Source organism: Molothrus aeneus, chromosome 3 (genome assembly GCF_037042795.1).
Source record: "Molothrus aeneus isolate 106 chromosome 3, BPBGC_Maene_1.0, whole genome shotgun sequence".
Classification (NCBI taxonomy): Eukaryota; Metazoa; Chordata; class Aves; order Passeriformes; family Icteridae; genus Molothrus; species Molothrus aeneus.
This window is the reverse complement of record NC_089648.1, coordinates 47,076,133-47,096,892: the sequence shown is the minus strand read 5'-3', so window position 1 is coordinate 47,096,892 and position 20,760 is coordinate 47,076,133. Positions and strand designations below refer to the sequence as shown.

Sequence of the window (20,760 nt, the reverse complement as noted above, 5' to 3'; positions counted from 1 at the left end):
ATGAAAACTTCATGTTGAATTTGAAAGATACTACCTGAAATGCAGAAAAGTCTAATGTTGGCTTTCTGTGCCTATTGTTGATGGACCAGGAAAACATTATTACAGCTTATATTTCTGAAGCAGTAATGAGTTATTTCATTCACAGTATTCCAGGTTGGTTTTCTCTGTGTCTTGAAACTACACCATTCTTATTCAACTTTTCTGCTCTCTATGCACAATAAATTAAAGATACATAATGAAAACATTACACTTTTCTGTAGATCTCTATGGTATAGCTTTCCAATATTATAAAGAGATTGCAACAATCCATTTTTATAGAAGATACACTAGTCTTTATGTGTATGCAAATGTTGATCATATTGCTATAACTTGATTTTTCTAAAGTCAATATTTTATATATTCTAGATTCATTTATTTTCATCAAAGTACTAGAATGCTCATGCAGTTTAGACTGTTATGCATATATTAGAAGACTGAATAGAAAAAATGGTTTAATATTTTTTGTAATTACTGATATTAAAAATTAGAACACTAGCACTTTTATACATGGGCTGGACACCAGCTAAAATTCAGCACAATAACAGAATTAATAAAGAATGATTACAGGTACACCACTCATGAAAGAGGTAATTTACATGCCAAATCCACCAGGAAAAAAAATTGCTTTGAAGTCAGGAATGGAATAAACAAATTTTAAATGCAGGTGTTCATGTGAAGTATGTGCAAAACTTTGAGACCTAAAGAAAAATTCAGTAGTCATAAATACATATATCACTTAATTTCTCCTCCTCTAAGAAGACCAATGTAGAGCTGAAAAAAAAAAAAAAGAAAGAAATTAGATAAATGAAAGGCACTGAGCTAACAGTGATTCTAGGATGAAAATATGGAAATTATCTGTCTTTAATAGAAACAGTGAAAAATTGTTCTGAATACAAGAAAGGATCCACTGTATTCTTTCTTTCCTAGTTTTACAAATTTAAAAATAAACAAAATATTTATTAGTATTAAAATACATAAAATATGTTTCCAGAAAGCAGAAAAATCTGAAACTAAGGGCAATGAAACATAAAAATCTTGTCTTTTCCAGTAAGTTGTTACTATGTTCTTAAACTCAGATTATGAAACTAGTTTCTGTAAAACACACTCTAAAATTCCTATCTACTAGGAGTGGGGGAGGAAAAGACTGGATTTCTGCTCTTTAAAGAGAATCAATATGTCAAAGCATAAATATAGAGCCAAATCTTCCCATGCTGTGGTATTTCCTAATCCTGAAAGCATTCCCATTAAGTTACCTGTCTCTATCCTGAAACCTCAAGTTTAGAACTCCCATTGTCATTATAGCAATTATATGTTCTTCTGTCCTCTAGTATGAGGTCATCAACCCTCTACACATAAACTAGGATGTTTCTGGGTGATAAACACACTGTATAATAAGTCCTATTTTCTTGTTTTTATAAGCCAGGCATGAAACAGGTTTTGTCTCTGTTGTTGTCTTGAAGCACTATAGTCCTACAGTTGGGATTAATTTTCAGATACAATATTTGTTAGAGAAGTTAAAGGTTTCATTTATACATGGTAAGAGAAGAGGGAAACAGGTTTTGAAACAATAATGAGAAGCAATGTAAATAAATCTTCATAAATGAATCATTATTTTCCTCTTTCTGATTTTAGATTTTCAACAATGCATTTTGGTTTTTGATTGAATATGTATCAGACAAGAAGGACCTTTACAGATATAAATTTGCCTTCAGGTCCTTTACTTTGGATTTTGAAATCACTAATATTTCTGGGGATGACATTGTGTTTTCAGGTAATGTATTGATATTGCTAATCACTTCAAATATCACTTCTGCCCATTCTTATTGTCATGAAGCCAACTCTTCTCTCTTCTTGTTTTTTCTTGCTTAAGTAGGCGCAATTAATTTTTAAGACTAAGACTTTTACTGTTGAAAGGACATCCGAGGCTCATCTCAGAACAGAAATGATCCTATTCTTTGTTCCAGAAAGTCTGTTTACCCTTTGTTAGTTTATAAAACTGCCCTTGGTCTTCTTTGAGTTGCATTTGTCAGTATTAACAAACATTAGCAAACATCTGCATTTTTTACCTGTTGTACTGCACCTCATCTCTTTCATTCAAATCATCAGCTGAAAAGACCTTCAATGCCTGTATTGTTCACAAAATGAGAGTGAAGGAAGGCTCAAGTTAGTACCTTCATTGAAAGTTCAGGTATTTCTTAGTGTTGGGTTGAGAGGTTTTTGTTTGGGTTTTTTTTTGGGGGGAGGGGTATTTAAATTTTTGTTGTCTTGCTTGCTTGATTGCTTGTTTTTTAAGCTTGTTATTTGGGAAATGACTGTGTTGGCTGGCTAATTGGCTGGCTAGTCATACCCGTATAGTGTGGAACTGGCTACAGCACCAACTGCCTCTTCTCCAGCCTGTATCAGGGAGTGCTGTGTACCTGAACATACTCTGAGAGAAGCCATTGGAAGGCCAACATATTTATTACAATAAATATGGGATAATTCTCTTCCCACTGTTTCTTTGCTTCATTTTTTATGCAGGCTGGAGTTTTGCGCAGTTAGAATTAAGTTTGCCTGGCAACCAAATATATGGCTCTTTTCCATTTTAGGACTTATTTTTCAGTCTCTATAACTTTTTAATCTATTAATGTTAGCATCTAGTTTAACCATAAAAGCCTTATGTACTTGATTTCATATCAGAACAGAAAAATAATTTATCTGATTGATGGGAAGAGACGCGATCACCGTTTGAAGGCTTTTTATGGGTACTTAGCTTTTGCTTTGTCTATTGTGAACTTACAGAATAAGGTCTTTCTACTTGATCAAAAAAAAAATGATACTAACTTCCTTTGATTAGTCATTTATTCTGGAAAAGTAGTATAAAAAAACTAAATTCAAATTTAAAGATATTTACACAAATATCTTTACTGACACAATGTTGTAATATTTTGTCCCTTTAAGAAAGCACTTATAAGCACATATAATTTGTCTCTCTTTACTGGGAACTTTCCTTTGAATCTCCTCTTATCTGAAGGTTATTCTTACTATGAGGCACCAGGTATTTTTCAGAGAATTACATCCCATGACAAGAGTATGTTGCAAGGGTCAGCATATTGACATTTATCAAACCATTTAAAGTAAACAACACCTGTCGCATTTTTTAAAGATTACTGTGCTACTGATTTCTGCATTCAAAAAAAAACCCTTAAACACTTGTCAGCATTAGAAGACATTTTTTAAATAGATTTGAATAATTAGCACAGTTGACAGGTTGTAACAAAGATCTCTTAAATTACTAAAGTATGAGATCCACTGTGACAGAATATTTTTTATGAGTTGGGCAGTGAATCAAAAAAGTGGAAAAAATATATGGAGGAAGAAAGTTCTGTTTCAGTTTTATTTCTTCCAGTGTCCAATATACCCTTTTAAACTATTTGTTTTTCTAAAATTAAATTACAGGAGATCCCTATTGGACTGGAAAGGTAATTGTTTCCCTTTGGTTTTATTGATATTGGACATTTTTTGACCTTTATTGGCATTTTGCCCTGCTTAATAAAGATTGCTTTGGAGTAAATGCATGCTTTTGTTCAGGTTCCTTCCAGAAACATAAAGAAATAAAGCATAAACCAAGTGAACTGTCAGGGGAAAGAGGTAGATAGCAGGAAATACCAGTTGCAAAGCACATTGTAGAAAGGCCTAGAAGGATTGGCATCAGCTGAATGCCCTGCCCCCACATTAGCTCTGCTGCATTGTCAGGTTGGTTGCTCAAATCTTGTCAAGACCTGAGGCTGTAACCTTTTGGAACCTGACAGACATCAGTGTAAACTACCATAAGAGATGAATAAAATATTTCTGTCATCTGGGTCTGCAAGTATATCAGGTCAAATCTGAGCTTTTTTTTTTAAATAGCACCTCCATTTTATATTGGCATATTCATTTTTCACTGTGTGCTGAATTAATCTCAAGATTTAGCAAGGGCAAGGATATTATGGTTTACTGCAGTTAGTGGTCATGGCTGCAGAGGTTTCTGAGAAGCCATCCTGAAAATGATCTAGTCATATCTATTTGACTGCCAAGTATCATCCATCCCCAAGGAGCAATTAGCAGAAGAGCCACAAGACGCAAGTGGAAGACCATGTCATGTGAACATTGAAAAAAACATGGAAGTATCTGAAGCTGAGTGCTTCCCCATGGCATGGTTCTTCTGTTGTATTCTGGGAGGAGAGTGAATAAAGGGGCCCTGCAGAACTTTGGGCAATCATGAGGTAGTGAATTTACAGAGGTATGTGATGTTTCCTGGGAAAGGAAGCATATCAGGATGCCTGCCTGCTCTCTGTTGCACATTTTCTTTTTTTACCTTGTCTAGGTTTCATTGGGCCCAATATTGAACCAGTGGAGTCAGTGGAGGTCTGTGGCACTGATTTTCAAGAGTCTCAAACACTTAACAGTCATTTAGGCACATTTCAGGGGCTACATTTCTTTCTCGTGGATAAATTCCAACTTCCAAGTTGGAAGTGGAGTGCCCTTTGTGTACAGTTCTCTTAAAACCTTCTGGTCTGAAATTTTATCTAGAAGTCAAGCTGTTCTCTATAAGCTTATCTTGACTGTGAAACTGTATTTGGAAAGTCCTGCTCAGTTCTTTTTCAGAACAAGCTTCTCTCTCCTCCAGAAACATAGGTTAAGATGATTGATTATTTGGTTGTGTTGTGTTGCATTGTGTGAACGAAAAGAGAATTCTGAACATTCGTTTCTTCTTGCACTTTGGATTTGAACTGGAGTTCTAATAAGGGGTGAGGGAAAGTTTGACACTATTTGGTTGAATATGTAAAATGCCTCTTGAGTACATGCAAAATACTTCTTTTTCAAAAAATCCTTCCTACATTGCCTCCAGGAACTGCAGTGATTTTATGGGGAACAGTGTCTTGCTAGGCTACTTTGAAAGTTTCAGTTTTATTATTAGCACAGTGTCTTCTGATTAAGAGCTAAGGTGTGTCAGAGATTTTTGACAAATCTGTTTCCAATCATAATGTCAAATTTGAAATATCCATTAGTTCAATACTGATGGACTTAAAGCATTCACTAGCTCAAGACTGATTGATTAAAAATATTTCACAATATACATTTCTCTGCTTACAAGAAAAAATATTAAGAAATGTTAAGTTAAAAAGCCTTGAAAGATCAGAATATTTAAGACCTCATTATTTTGCCTTAAATGTTGCAAAAAATTTTTTTGTTCTTATGATGTTGTTTTAAAAAAATTAGAACAAAAAGAACCTCCTTATGAATATAGGAATATATACTCAATTTTTGGGTTTTGACCTGATCTGTGGTAACTTCTAAAAGTTTCTATAAAATGAATTGATTTTTGTGTGACAGTCCATACAAATTTTTTATATTTGTGTTTTCAGAAACAGTTTAACATTTAACTAACTTACTGTATATTCATATATTGTTTCTCCTCACAAATGAAATGTTTTATTTCTAGAGTTATAGGTATTTACTTCTAGTTATGGAGTCCACTTGGCATCTTTCTATATTGTTGATTCCTGCTCCACGTTAGAATATTCTTACCTATTAGGTCAATCTGTGTGTATGTGTGCTCATATATATACAACTGTTTTTACAATACATTATTTTGTCTTATATGAGGAATGTATGCTCTGCAGCAGAATTCATTTTTCTGAGCCAAAGCATGAGCTGAAAATCGAAGTCTATTTCCTTTCCATGAAGAGAATGACTAGTGAGGTCAGAAGTCATCTTGCCACTGGGTTATTTAATTGTAAAATAGATGAGTTTTTAGATTGAACAAATTCACTTTGAAGTGTGTTACAGCGATGAATGAATGGAAGAGCCAAAACCTTTCTGGAGATGCTCAGACAGGACACATCTTAGAACATGTTAAATTCCAGTTAGATATTAGGGAAACTGTTTTCAGCATGAGACTAGTCAAAAGCTGGAAAAGAATGCCCACTTAAATTATGGAGTCTCCATTGTTATGGAAGTATTAAAAAATGGACTGGACGTTTATTCAAGAACAGGAGCAACCTGGTCTAAATTCGTCTGGCTTTGTATATGGGATTGGACCAGATGACCTTCAGTGGTACACTCAAGTCTGTATTCTGTGATTGATTATATGTTTCTGTTTTATAAAAGTGGTTGTGCCATTCATAGTATTGACTTCTAATGAGGTTTCTTCTGAAGTGGGGTTGTGTAATCTTCCAGTCCCCAAGCATTAAAGAGGCTTTCTAGGGTATGAAAATACAATACTGACAAGAAATGATGGTTTGAGAACACAGACAGATTTAGCAATATTGAGTAAAAGTGATTAGATTGAAATGTGTGATCTGGCTGATGAAGGCAATATCTAAAGACAGCTTGCTTGCCTGCAATGTTGTCTACATTTTTCAAGCAGATTCCACTTCTCCTTTTGTTTGTTGGTACTTCCTTTTACAGCACTGTTTCCTTCCTATCACACTGTCTTGCTCCCTTTATTCCATATGTGTGCAGTTCCAAACTACCCCTCTGGCATTGGCGCCTTGGAGTGTTGCTCCCACACTCTTCCCTAAGTCCTGGTTCTGATGGTTCCCAGAATGCTAATTTCTAGGCAAGAATGCCTTCAAAGACCTCATTGCTAACCTGTCAGAACCCACTGATTTCTGTTGCACTTCAAAACTCCTTGATAACATACAGTCCAGTATATGAGCTCTCCCTTTTATCATAGATCTTACCCTTATTCCGTGGCTCCTTTGTGAAGGTTAAAAAAAAATGTTTTGAACAACACTGGTGTTGAAATTATTACTTAATAAAATTATCAGATTGAGAGGCAAAAGTAATTAAAATCTTGTGAAGCCCTTTAGAGCTGTGTACAGACTCAGACTTTAGTGTATCCTCTGGGTTCACGATTGGAAGAACATTTTGAAACTACAGTAAGAGATGTGATTTTAAAAAATGCCCTACAATAGCTGTCCATTAAGAGAAAAATTAAGTTATTTGATATTTGTAACTAGCAAAGTAGCTGAAATTTTGACTGTGTAATTATACAGTATATTTTCTCCAACTTATGATAAAAAAAAATACAAGAGTGATATTTCCATCATAGAAGATTTATGCTTGAAATCACTCTCTTGCTGTTTTGTGTTTATTTGTTTGTTTTTTATTTTTTAAATTTGTTTCAGAAAGCAACAGGAACAGGACTTCCAGCTTAGTTGATGTTACTCATTCTTCCAATCCTTCAGAGATCAGTGAGGAGAAATCCCTCAGTAGCTGTGAGAATCGAACTCCCACATCTGAAGAAGAAGCAGCAGCTCTCAGAATTCAAGCCATCTGGCGAGGGACCTATATTAGGAAAATACTGAAGAGCAGAGAACCAGGTGTGTCATTTATAAATGCCTTTCAAAAATGTTTAATGCTTCATCTTATTAAAATCTTCACTGTTAAGAGTTTTTTACTAATTAATATCTAGGTAAAATTAACTGAAACTAATGAAATAGAACTTGTAGTTCTCTTAAGTATTCCGAACCACTCAGTTAGCACATATGATACTAAAAAGTATATGAAAGATACACCCCCCCCTAGATTTGCATAGATACCAAACCAGAATTTGTAATAATGTAGTTTAGGTCAGAGCTGGGATAAATGTTAAGGGTTTTTTTCTGGAAATGAAAAGGAAATCATACAAGAACCTAAGCATCATAATGAGCAGTCAGTGGAGTACCAAAGCCTGATGCTGTCCTCCAAAGATACTGTACTGATACTATCCATCATTCTTGTGCATATAGTTAGAGGAATCTTGCATAGCAGTTTAGGACTTGTAGCATATTTCCTATTCAGCAATTCTATTACCTCAGCTGGAATACTGTGTCCAAGTACAGTATCCAGGGCCCAGGAAGAAAGAACAAATTCAAAAGATAGAAAGATAACAACCACAAAATTCTGAGTAAAGTTGCAAAGATCAGGATTGAATATAGGCCTTGTACTTACAGGTTGTTAGTTTGTCATTTCAGAAAGACCAGATAAGAAAAGGCTTTGCTAGAATTTTTAAGTACTCACAGGAGGAAAGGAATTTCATAGTAACAGTCTCTTAGGCTGATATCCAAAGGTTAACAAGAAGATCCTTAGTCCAACATTCAAAGTTTGTGGCTTGAATCCACGCACATTTAGGTTAGAAAAAGTGATATTTATTTTTAAAAAGATAAGGTATTTATTGGAATAAACCAAGATTTGTATTGTACTACTGAAAACTTTCAAATCAGTCTAGTCTTCATCTGTATTCCATGTATAGAAGCCGACACCTTGAGATGACATCTCATCCTGTTATGTGAGTTATCCAACATGGATGGGGTGAATTACCCATTAGAGCTGCCCAATTCTTTTCCTGTTAGCTACACAAATAGTTTAGATGCATCCCTACCCCTTCCTGGTATCTGCAAATGAAAGTTGCTGGCAGTTAAATAGCATTTTCTCTGAAGACAGAGATTGCCAAATATCACTGCAACATGTTACAGTGAAAAAACTGTAAATTGGAGAAAATATTGATCACATAATTTCTGCAGCTGTAGGTGTGCCTAAAAGTACAAAGATGGTGATGAATGGAAAATACTCTGTCAAAGGAAAAAACAGTTTTGAGCTCAGTGAGACTTCTGTAAAACTCCAAATAAATAAGGCAGTTTACTTGTATAAGTCATATTTTTCAGAAGTATTTGGCAGGTGTAAATTTAGAACAACACAAAATTGTTATATTTCGTAACTTATTTTATTATCTCTAGGTACTAAAGAAAACACTGAGGTTGAAGAAACTTTGAAAAACCTGTGGACTATGATTGAGTTAAATTTTGAAGAGTGTGCTGTAATGTTGTTAAGGTAATCATGCAAAAAATTAAACTATTTTATTGCAGGCAGTTGTCATAAACTGTTTTTTCACAAAATAAGCATGGTAAGAGCATTATTAGTGTCAAAATTACAAAACCCTGATGGAAGGGATGAAATATTTTTTACTAAATATATGCTATGCTTTATTCTGTGTACCCTACATGAGTAAAATCTAATTTTTAGATATGTCACAGATTCTTCCTGATTTTTTTGGTCTAAAATATTACCTTTTGCATGTATTTAATTTTTTTAGTATTTGGTAGGCTGCTCAATAAGTATAGATCTGATACGGATTCCTTAGTTAAACAGTTAACCAGTTAATTTAAGGATTTTTTTTATTTGTGCTATCTGTTAAGCAATCATGATTGACAGTAGAAAGAAGATAGCTTTACTATGTAATTGTCCACAGTTTATTATCTCAACGGGACATTTTTGTCTCACTTGCTTGAAGTAGATGTATTTCCAGGTAGTAGAAATGTAGTAGGTGTATTTATATGCTTTCCCTGATATTTTATTAGAGCTTTTGGAAAGGTGTCTATTCTAATTTCAACAGTGTTCATTAAGTCATTTTGAAGCCTAACACTCTCTGGGGATCACATATTTCCATTAAGTCCTCCAAAAATCTCTCTGCAAGTGTTCACACAACTGATCTAGCAGTAAATCAGTTCTTCCAGGGGTGAGGAGTGAAAACTGGCAATAATTACTGCCTGTGGATGTAAATCCTCATTCCTTATAACCAGCAATTTGAGCAGCACTCACACCAGGTATAATTTCATATCACCTTTTAGTGTTTCTAATTTTGTAAAACCTGTGTACATTGGTGGGATCAGGACTTTGCAACCACAACCTTGTTCCAAATGTTAGCCTTCCATTTTAGCTTTGTAGCATTTCTACATCAGCAAAGATGAGATGCAGTTTTTAGTCTGCCTTCAAACTTATAAAACTTATGGGGTTCATAGGCATTGTCCTAAGGGATACATTTGAGTGTTAAAATCATGCTAATGTGCTTGTGCTTAATTTTTTTTAACAGCTGAGAGATTTCTTTTTAACATAACAATCTAGCACCTTGGCCAATAAGTTTTGTTTTATTACTTTATTGTTCCAAAATGTTTTAAAACTAAATAAAGAGATTTTAATATCCTAATGATTCTACAGCTTTAGGATTACAACTTAATATAAAGAAAGTGAAGTTATGCTAACTGATATTTATTTAAAAAAAAAAAAAGAAAGAGGTAAAGTTTTGTAGAAGCCGTAACATCTTGGGATATTAGAAGCAGCTATAGTCACATGTAAACTGATGGATAGAAATATGTGTATATATTTGCCATGAGGTCTGAAAGAACTGATCCCTCCATGATTTTTTTATTTACGAGTGAACAACTACTAGAGAAACATTAGTAGCACATTTTATGTTGTTGTTTTGCATTCATGCAGAGTAGTGTTCTTCATGATCAGCATTAAGTAAAAGTCAGTATATATATATATATATATATATATATATATATATATATATATATATATATATATGCCATCCTGATTGGATTGAAGTCTTTATCTTGTTTTCTGCTTTCCAGAGAAATATTTAAAAGAAACTTTAATTCAGTTGAAAAGTTTCCTTGTTATGACGATGAATCATGTAAGATGTATTTCACTGACTATGCAGTAACATATGCTGATCAACCACCAAATGCCTGGTTTCTGGTTTTCAGGTGAGTTTCACAAAGTCCTATACAACTCTTATGAGGAAGTAGTATTGATACACTCTGGTTTTTCACTAACCTGCTTAAAAACTTACTTATCTGTCTGCTTTCCTTAAATTCTGGCATGTACTTGTTCTGGCTTTGGCTGGAACAAAGTTCATTTTCTTCTTAATTTCTTCATTTTCTTCCTAGTAGCTGGTAGAGTGCAGTGTATTTGGATTTAGTGTGATACAATATTGATAACCCACTGATGTTTTGGTTGTTGAGTGCATACCCCAAGTCAAGGATTTTCAAAGTCTCATGCTCTGCCAGTGAGGAGGTGCACAAAAATCTGGAAGAAAACACAGCCAGGACAGCTGTTCTGAAGTGGCCAAAGGGATGTTCCATACCAGAGAATGTCTTGTTTAGTATATAAAATGGGGGAGAATTACCTGGAAGGGGGCTGATCACTGTGCAGGAACAGGCTGGCCACTGGTCAGTGAGTAGCAACCAATTGTATTGAGCATCATTCATTTCTTTTAAGTTCTGTTACTCTCTCTCCCTGTCCTAATCATTAAAATATTCATATTATTAGAATATTTATTATTATATCTTTTTTTTATATTGTTAAACTGTTCTTAGCACATGAGATTTGTATTTTCTTTCCAATTCTTTCCCTCAGGTATGTTGGGTGTGGGGAGTGTGTGAGCAGCTGCATTGTACTTAATTGCTGGCCAGGGTTAAATCCTGGCAATGTTTTTTGCTTTGTATTGCACATATCCTTTTATTTGGGAAAATAACTTTAATATAATTTAATTTTTCTTTTTTAGAGAAATATTTATTGTCCCAGAAGACATGTTTATATTGACAAAGGTGTTTACCACTATCCCTTCCTGTAGACTTCATGTTCTTGATAATGACACACAGGAGGAAATGCCACATGCCTTTTTCAAAGTGGCACCTCATGTTTATCCCAAAAATAAGGTAAATGCAAGAAGTTGTTGTGAAAAGTATAATTTTAAAAATAATAAACAGTGCCCAAATTCTATGGAGACTTTTAGCTATGTCATAGTGTTAATAGTGTTCTACTTAAAAGCACACCGTTATTTATTTGCAAGTTTGAACAGAGACCACTCCTGATCTGCTTCTGTGCTGAATATTTGTTAGTAAACTTTTGATTATTTTCTCCTCTATACTCTTTCCAGCTGCTGTTGTTTTTGGGGTTTTTTCCTGTTTATCGTGCATAACACTGAGCACAGTAAACTTTGTGCCAATGTTTGACTTGTGGCCATAAAAAGTTTGAAGAAATTATAAAGGTACATATTTTTGTCCCAAGGGTAGAGCACAGTAGCCCTAGTGATTCTGTCAATTACTGATGAAAATAAAAAATAATAAAAAAAGGCCCTTTTCATTGGATTCCTGCTCTTCCCTATTGAGGAAGTCCTCTCTTAAACCCTCTCAAACCCACAGTTTTGTTATTGTTTGCTAAACTAATGGTTGATATTTTGTAATATTAAATATGGTTAGTAGCAGTAAAGAGTGATTTTTAGAGTATTAAAACAGAATTGTGCAGGCATGCTGTATTTTTTTACTTGTTCTTATTGCATTTCTCAGCCACTGAGCTCTTGAGTTCCTCAGTAAGGACATAGCCGCATGCGCTCCAATTTAGCTTGTTTCTTCCTATTTCCAAATAGTTGATTATTGTTTCACTGGAGCTGCACACGCTTTTGAAAGTTCTATCGATGCTTTGACAAGACATTTTGCGGCTAGTAAACACAGAATACAATGGTATTACTTTAATCTGTTACATTTTTTTTGTAACAATATTTTGTAAAAAATAGTCAACAATGTAGTACATCAAGCAAGAAATTATTCAGTATGCTTGAATTCTTAAATGTCAGTATTATTACATAAAAAGTCATTTTTGGAAAAAATACACCTACCAGTTCTGCTTCCAAACTATGACTCAGCAATTTACAACAGAGATAAAAAGGAATCCTGTCAACAGATACTGTTACTCTGCTGCAGAGACACTTCTGGAACACGTTAAAGTTCATTTCAGAATGATTGACAATGAAGATAAAATCTGTACACTAGCAATAAAGTCTGTCTTCTTTTTGCAGTCTTTACAATCTAGATGGAAACTGGGTACTTGCTCAGCATTATTTGGATTTTTTGGGCTGCATTAAAGTTTTTTTTGGTGTTTTTTTTTTCCTACTGCTGGATACAGTTGAATTTGTTTTAGTTCTTGGTATTTTTTTAATTATACTCTCTGTATTATTCACAAGTCTTTTGAACAGATTGTAGAAAAGGATGGAGATAAGCACTCAAGCTTCAGCTGACCTACATAGATAAGAGTTTAAGAGATATCACTACCACCATATTTAGTCTAGAAAATAGAAGTCTATTTGAGCAAGGACACTGCTCAGATATTTCTCTTGACTAGACACAGAAGGATGTAAGGGATTCATCTTACTTTGCCATGAAGTTAATTTGGGTGGTATATTAGAAAACAATCCTTTCTGATTCTAGAGATAGTGAATTGTAACAAGGTATCTAAGTAAGTAGTAAAACCTCTTGAAGGTTATTTACAAAAGAGACATAAATTTAATGAGGTTGTTGACATATATTTTCTTATTTCTCAGTAGTGACTTGATCTTCCTACCAGACACAAAATTCAGTTATTGTGTTTTCTAATTGCTTGTAGTATTCACAAAGTGCCCACTCAAACAAACTTTTGGTCCTAAGTCTGAATTTTATGAATATTTTTAGTGAACATTAGGATAGTATAACATTAGCTTAATAGATAGGTATACAAGAGAAATGGTGAGAATTTGTTCTTCTCATACATGCCCTGCTGTCAGAAAGCAGTTGAATATCTGGATAAATCCTTCTTCGTTTGCAGGTGTACTTGATAAGAACAGAGGGACCTGTGACTCTAAGCTTAACTAGATGTTTAAATAAGTGAGTTCTCCTGAATGGTTACTCTGAGTGGTTGCTGTTACCTTATGGTGATTAAAGGTTGTAAAGCATCTTACTGCTACAACTGCACAAATTGGAATAATGAATAATTTATTTCAATTTCATTCTAAATATTCAGTATTCATGGAGCCACAGCCCTGAATTACTGGATAGTCCTGAAATCACAACCCTATTTATTATAAGGATTTTTCAACAAAGCTTTTTGCTGGTAAATGGTGATTTCTCTAAACAGAATTTAGAAGAGGACTGAAAGAAATAGAGCCTTTCAAAGTTTTTTCATTTGGACGATTTCTTGGGTGGAACATGAAATTTTAATATTTGAAATATGGAGATAGTAGGGATAGTCAGACTACAAGAAAAAGGGATTTAATGCTGGGTTCCACTGCAACATTACAAGTGACCATTTCACTCCTTATATCCTTTTTTCCTGCCCCCGCCTTTCAAGTAATCACATTCACATTGCCTTCATTTTCACAAATACAAAATAATCAAAATTTGAATCTTTTTATGTTATATCCTGGCTCCTCATATTCTTATTCTCAGGACTCATACAGAGCACCTAAATCTGCATCAGCCTTACTAATTGTGTGTTGCATTTTTTATTATTTTTTGAATTTTCTAATACTAGAAATATTTTTCTTAATATATTAATAAAACTAACATAAATATCTTGTAGTTTCATGCTATATCTGCAGTGGCATTATTAAATTAGGGTAAATGTTAATTTGAAAACTGAAGTCTGAAGTAACCTGATCTCTAAATTTCCATGCAACCAACTCATCCACCCCTACTTTCACACTCCCTAAGCATGAAGGCACATTTTAAAGCATGAAATAATTTGGTAAGAAAGTGACTTCAGGACTTTGGTTGTATCTGCCCCTAAAAACACCTGCCAGCTTTCCAGTTAGATGAAATTGGATTTAACTTGTCATGTACCTTTTTGCCAAATATAAATTGCTAAAATAAGAGATGCTCCATAAGTTAGAGTAGACTGGAGTTATAAGATTCTTGCTGATGAAGGACATCTTATTATATAAAAAAGTGTAATGGACAAAAAGTGTGTTGCATGTAGTCACAGAGTGCCTTTTGAGTAGTGGTTTTGCCACATAAAAATGACTTGTTTTCCCCTTTCAGAAAGGATACACTTTTGTGGCTGAAGCACACACTGGTGACCAGCCTGTGCCAGGTGGCAAATGGAAGCTCCGCTTCTGCAGCTCCCAGAGTGCCCTTCCATTTCTCTCTCGTGAGGCTGTCAACGATACCTTCTCTACTCTACAATTTAAGGAGTATTACATACCCAACAAGGAGTTTCTACTGTTTAGGTAAATATTGAGAGAAGGATGAATAAATTCGGGAGTTTATATCAGTCATCCCTAGCAGAAAAGTGTGTTCTTTCCTCTTTCTTAGAAGGGGAAAATATTGATTCAAATATCTGAATGTTATGGGCTATCAAATTAACATTTGATTAGTGAAAATGTTATTTGTGAAATATTGTCACTACTTAATGAGGAACAGGTGTGAAGTGCACAGACTATAACTTTAAAATCAAAATTCAGTGTTTTGCATTTCTGTAAGCTCTGTCTTATCCATATGCCAATTACTGAAATTCCATAGTACTTTTGGGAAATAAACATGTATTGAAACACTCTTTTCCCAATATATCAGACCAATTTCCATCTTGCAGTATTGACAGGAAAATTTATATTTGTTTTATTTTTGTGTGCTGATTCTTTTAGGAGAATATATTTAACAAACATGAGATTTAGTTTTTATTAATCGTTTTTCAAATTAATTAAAGTTCATTAAAATCCATTCTGAGTTAAGAACTGACCATTCCTAAATTGCTATACTTGAGTTTTTACACAAAGAACTTTGCATTGCACTACAACAGGCCCTGTGCTTAGAGTTGATTAAATGTGTGTATTTTGAAGATTAATTCTAAAACATTTTACCCTAATTCCTGGAAGCTTTTTCAAACCAACAAATTATTATTATTGGGATAGAGGTCTCTTTAAGAGAAGGAATCAGTTACAACATAATTGAAGAAAGCATGTAATGAAAAAAACCCAAATGCACTAAAATTTGGTAAGCACTCTCTTTCTTGATTTTCATTCTTTCACCCTTCTGATGTTACCAACCTTAAAAATAATGATATATTTTTAGCTCCAAATGTGCTGAAGTCAGGGTGATGGAATTTTTGTGTGTTTTTGTTTCTTTGCTTGTTTGGTGAGATTAGTCATAACAATTTGAATTTATGGACAAAAAGCATACAATACATAAAGCAATGGGTTACAACATAACAACTATTTGAACAACATAAAAACAATTATTTGATTTTTTTCCTCAGACTCTAATTCAACAGGTTTTTAATGCCACGGTCTTTTAAGCTGACCAAAGTAGCTATTGCCATCAAAGGAGATATCCCTACCCTTTGGAAAGCAAATAAAATAATCTTTTTTTTTTTGCTCAGGTACTTTTATAATGATACAGTTCCCTAATCTGGCTAATGATATTCATTAGCCAAATAAAAGTACAGTAGGCATTCAAATGTCTATTTGGACATTAGATAAGGCAATGACAAAAAAAGAAATAGCTATACCACCCAATTTTTCAGCAGCAGCACTTGCTTTGTTTGTTGATTCACTGCATTAAACTTCACTACAGGAAGCTTAGCCCATCAGATTCAAGGAAAACAGTTTATTTGTAACTCAATTTTAAGTGTTTGCTTCCAGTTCAGCACAACATTAAGGTACTTCCCTAAAAAGAATGATCAAGTATAGTTGGTTATATTGCTATAATTTTTTCTTCCTCTTTAGGTATTTTGTAAAGGTCACAGCACCACATACTGCTACATTGCAGGTACAAACCTCTAATTCAGATGTGCTCATTAAACTACAAGTCCTAGATAATGAGAATGAAATTACAAGTGTCATTGGAAAGGGCAATGCAGTCATCCCAGTTTTTAATTTCTGGAGTAATCAATCACTTCTGAGCTGCCAGTGTAAGTATTTTATCCCATATTTAATAATTTTATTCACTGCAGGATATACATTCTTTCAGTAACTGTAGATAATCACGGAAAATGCTATTTTTCCCTGCTCTTTTCATTAACCTTTAATTTTACTGTTCAAAACCAAGAAGTACAATTGAATGAGGTAGATAATTCTTAGACATATTTTCAACAATGGACCCTGTAGTGCTCAGGTAATTTTAGACAAAAATTAAGTACCATCTGCCTGCCTCCATTATACTTCTTATACATAATAGATTTTAGAGACTACTGCCATGCCATCTTCTCTGATAATCTACATTTGTTTTCCTGTTTTCTATACACCTCACTTCTAAATCAAATGATTTCCATTTCATTTGTGTGCTATTTTGAATCATTCATTATAGTTGGGTTTCAATTTTAAAATTAATTCTTCATAAGAATTACAAGTTTGCTTAAATAAAGCAGATGTTTATAAGCCAAGTCTGCTACTGTACTCTCCAGTGACACTACTATACGTAAGATATGTAAGATATGAAAGTCTTCAGTCCTTCTATGAAGACTTCTAAACAATAAATCTATAAATCTGAGTTTGCCTATTTGAGGTTATTGAGAACCTGAGGCAAAGACAAATTGCTCAAATACTGGATTATTGCTTTGCTAAAGCCCAGAAGAGCATTATATTTCTTCTGCTCACCTCCACCATTTTGAACTGTGGAGTTTTCAAACATGATCCTTTAGCAAAATGTGCAATATGAAATTCCAATGTTTTATGGGAAAAAAAAAATCATCATATTCGTGAAACATCTTGATTTCTGTCTCAACTGCACCTTGTTATTACCGGAAATGTAAAAAAAAAATTAGTCCTATGGAGGCCATGCTCTTGAAATGTCATTCATCAGATGAAAACATTGGCTTTTTAAAGGAAGTCATGGAGAACCTGTCATGATTCTCTCTGAGTTACAAAGATAATCAGTAGCTATTTTTGGTTAATGTTTTTGGAATCTGGAAGTGGACTAGTAAACTTAATGGTAGACTGGTAGAAATAGAAAGAGGAATGTATAAAATAGCTCAGCTTAGGATCAGCATCACAGTAGTGTCAGGAAGTTGCCAAGATACCCTCAGTGAAGTGAAGGAGAAACTTTGCTTCAGGAGAATGTCTCCTTGCAAAGGTGATGGTCTGAAGACTGAAATAAGTTAAAAAGCACAATCAAGTGACAGAGAAGAGAAATGGGTTCCACCAGAGGCTGAAAGGGAGAGGATGGGGCAAAATAACGAGAAGTGGTGTTTTGCTTTTGCCAGTCTACCAGGAGACACATGTGAGAACTTTGCAAAATACGCTCAGAAGTCAGATACAAACATTCTAGCTCTAATATGCAATCATACAAATAATTTCTGTTAATTTAAAATTACTTTAATTCACTTTGAATTATTTGATGAATTATCTGTTACATTAACCTGATTGAAAATAGGAAGGTTTTTGAATCAGGACCTATTTAGCAGTGGTGGACATAAAATCCTGTTATGATTTTAGGCTATGTTTGAAGTTGAAATGAATATTCTGATGCTCATTAAGTGTGTGTGAGTATATAGAGAGTTGCCATTTGGAATGAATGACTGTGAAGCTGTTTGATGACTGTTTGTTCTTTTGTTTTACTATTATTTATATTTTTACAATAGTTATATTTTTACAATGCTAGACCAACTGGCCTTAACACTGAAGTTCTTTTCCTGTTAATATACATCCTGTATATCACAAAGATAGTTTGTGTAGAATCTTTCATAACATCCAAATTAAATGAAAACATTGTGAAACGTATTCAGTATAACCAATATGAGAGTACTGTATTACCCCCTACTGAATCTCTAGGTTCAGTAGGGGTTCAATCTATGGCATTGTAAAAGCATCTTTCTTTGGTATTGTCAGAAGTGTTTTTATGGCATATGCAATAACAATATACAAACTCTCAGAAATACTGATTCCAAGTTCAGGTGAAGATTCATACAAATGATACTCAATACAACAAGATTCCTTCTGGCAGTATTTCTTTGTTCTCTAAAAAATTGTGTTTTCTCAGAATAAGAATAATCAGAAAACACTGCTATACCATTGGCACCAATCTTGTTAGTTAAGCCACATAAAATCTCTAGATTTGACACTTATTCACTACCACGCATGTTCTGCCTCTCATAGAATTGAACACTGTGTTGCCAGAAGTTCTCTTAAGTGACATTATTGCACAACCATCACCAATAAAACATTATCTTCCTGCCCACCCACAGCCTGTTAATTCATCTCCAGTCACAGCTGTTCTATTAATGTCTTTTACCGCTCAAAAACTATATTAAACCAAATAATTTTGAATACATTTACCTCTTCTGAGATGTAGCAGATGACTTGGACCTTGAACATTTGCTTGACAATAAAGGACTTACATATTGACACACACATTGCAAGCACAATTTATTTTGTTGATACAAGCACAGCAGTTGCCTAAGCACAGATAGGCAAGTGAATGCTCACAATCCTTTTATTTTCCACAGTAACAGTCTGATACAACCCTGTTAAAAAGTATAAAAATATCTTTCAGATATTTGTTTGAATATGGAATTAAGGTAGGTGGAAGTTTCTTCTAGCCAGAACTTAGGAAAACCAAGAGTGACACACATATTTTTGTATATAGTAAGAAAAAAAAAAAAATTGGTGTTACAGCACCATCTGGTGACCATTGCGAAATTTAGTGGCTGTGTTTGTATTTTTGGGAGCTTTTCCGGGTGATCTTTCCTGCAAAGGAAGCAGATTGACTCTTATGGGGGATTCCACCATTCTGAGAGGATTTATCTTCATGGAAGGATCTTCCTCTTGGAAAATCTTTATAGAATTGTTCAATACTCAAGCTCTTCAGGTTTAGGAGAGAGAGAAGAGGTGAATAGTGAGATATTCATGAAAACCAGTTGTAGCTTGAGGAATACAACCTGCCTTGAGCTCTTCCTATCTTGCTCGGTGGAGGTAAGGTCCTGCAGAGGGCAGCGCACATCTCCTAAAGCCCCGACACAACTCATCCTGGAGTGGAGCTCACCCCTCTCTTGACTCCAAAGGAGTACATCTAAATAGCCTTACTGCTTTAAAGCTACCCTTTTGTACATTGCATCCACTGGCCCTTACTAACAGTGCTCAGACAGGCACTGAAGTTCATTCCTGACTTGAAACCCTTATGCAAATATTGCAAATTGTAAACTAAAGGCAATTTATGCAATGAGAAAATGTCTTTGTTCTTCCATCTGGAATACACGTTGTTTCTTTGAAACAGGTTTTCTTGCAGATGTAGAATATTCGAGATTCAGGTCTGTGGATATTGTTTCTTATTCATCCAAATGCACTTCTATTGAGTGAAAGCCTCATGATTTTGGTTCCTTCTGATGAAAGACCCAATAATCTAACCACTGTGAATTACATCTACTCTCACCTTCGCAGCATGGGATGTTAACTGATACCTAGAAGCTCAGCAGCAGCTGAGCAAGAAACTATTCCACAGTTACAGGCTTGCTTAGGCATACCTTTTACAAAATAACAGCCACGGAGTTGCAGCGCCTTAAAAATGGTTTAGAAGAAGCAAAGTTTTCCTTCCTTCACATTTCTCTCACAGGCGTCCTTGCCACAGGGACAACAAGAGGGATGGTCTGGTGCTAAAGGTTCTGAATGCAATGCAGAAGAGCAACTTAGAACTTGTGATTAGGAGTTTGAGACCCCTTTAAGAGACCGTCTCTGCAAGGTCTGATTTTGATTTCCTGATTTCTACTGCTTTTCTTAGGAACAAGGAAGCACTGGCTTATGCAGAGGAAAAGACGCAAGAGGAAGCAATCCATGACATTTGGCTTTCATAAGAAACAATATTTCCTGGCTCCAATTGAGTTTCTAGGGCCAAACTTAACCTCTAATTGGGCATTTATTCTTTGACACACCAGCATTAAATTTTGTTCCATCTGGTGTCTAATAGTCTGGCCACCTCCTGTGAATTTCTCTGGATGTTTCATTAACATGCATGAAAGTGTGCATTTTTCTTTCAAAGTGTTGCAATGATGCAGTACCATCCTTTTTTTATGCAATGAATCCCAGGAGGAGTAAAGCCTCTTGTCTCAATGAAGTCAGAATGATATCTCTTTCCCAGCTGATGGTCCAGTGTAACACAGGTGAAGCTGCTTGCCCAGAGGTGTTATTCTCTG

At 34.5% G+C, this 20,760-nt stretch overlaps 1 protein-coding gene across 1 annotated transcript in view; it reads left to right on the top strand.

Annotated features, from left to right (window-relative positions):
• Positions 1-20,760, top strand: part of ADGB (androglobin) — a 99,689-nt gene that overhangs the window by 59,514 nt on the left and 19,415 nt on the right. The window contains exons 20-26 of the mRNA XM_066546830.1: positions 1,672-1,810; positions 7,194-7,388; positions 8,784-8,877; positions 10,461-10,595; positions 11,396-11,549; positions 14,682-14,869; positions 16,364-16,548. Of these exons, the coding sequence (XP_066402927.1) occupies positions 1,672-1,810; positions 7,194-7,388; positions 8,784-8,877; positions 10,461-10,595; positions 11,396-11,549; positions 14,682-14,869; positions 16,364-16,548 (1,090 nt within the window). The remainder of the gene's footprint in view (positions 1-1,671; positions 1,811-7,193; positions 7,389-8,783; positions 8,878-10,460; positions 10,596-11,395; positions 11,550-14,681; positions 14,870-16,363; positions 16,549-20,760) is intronic.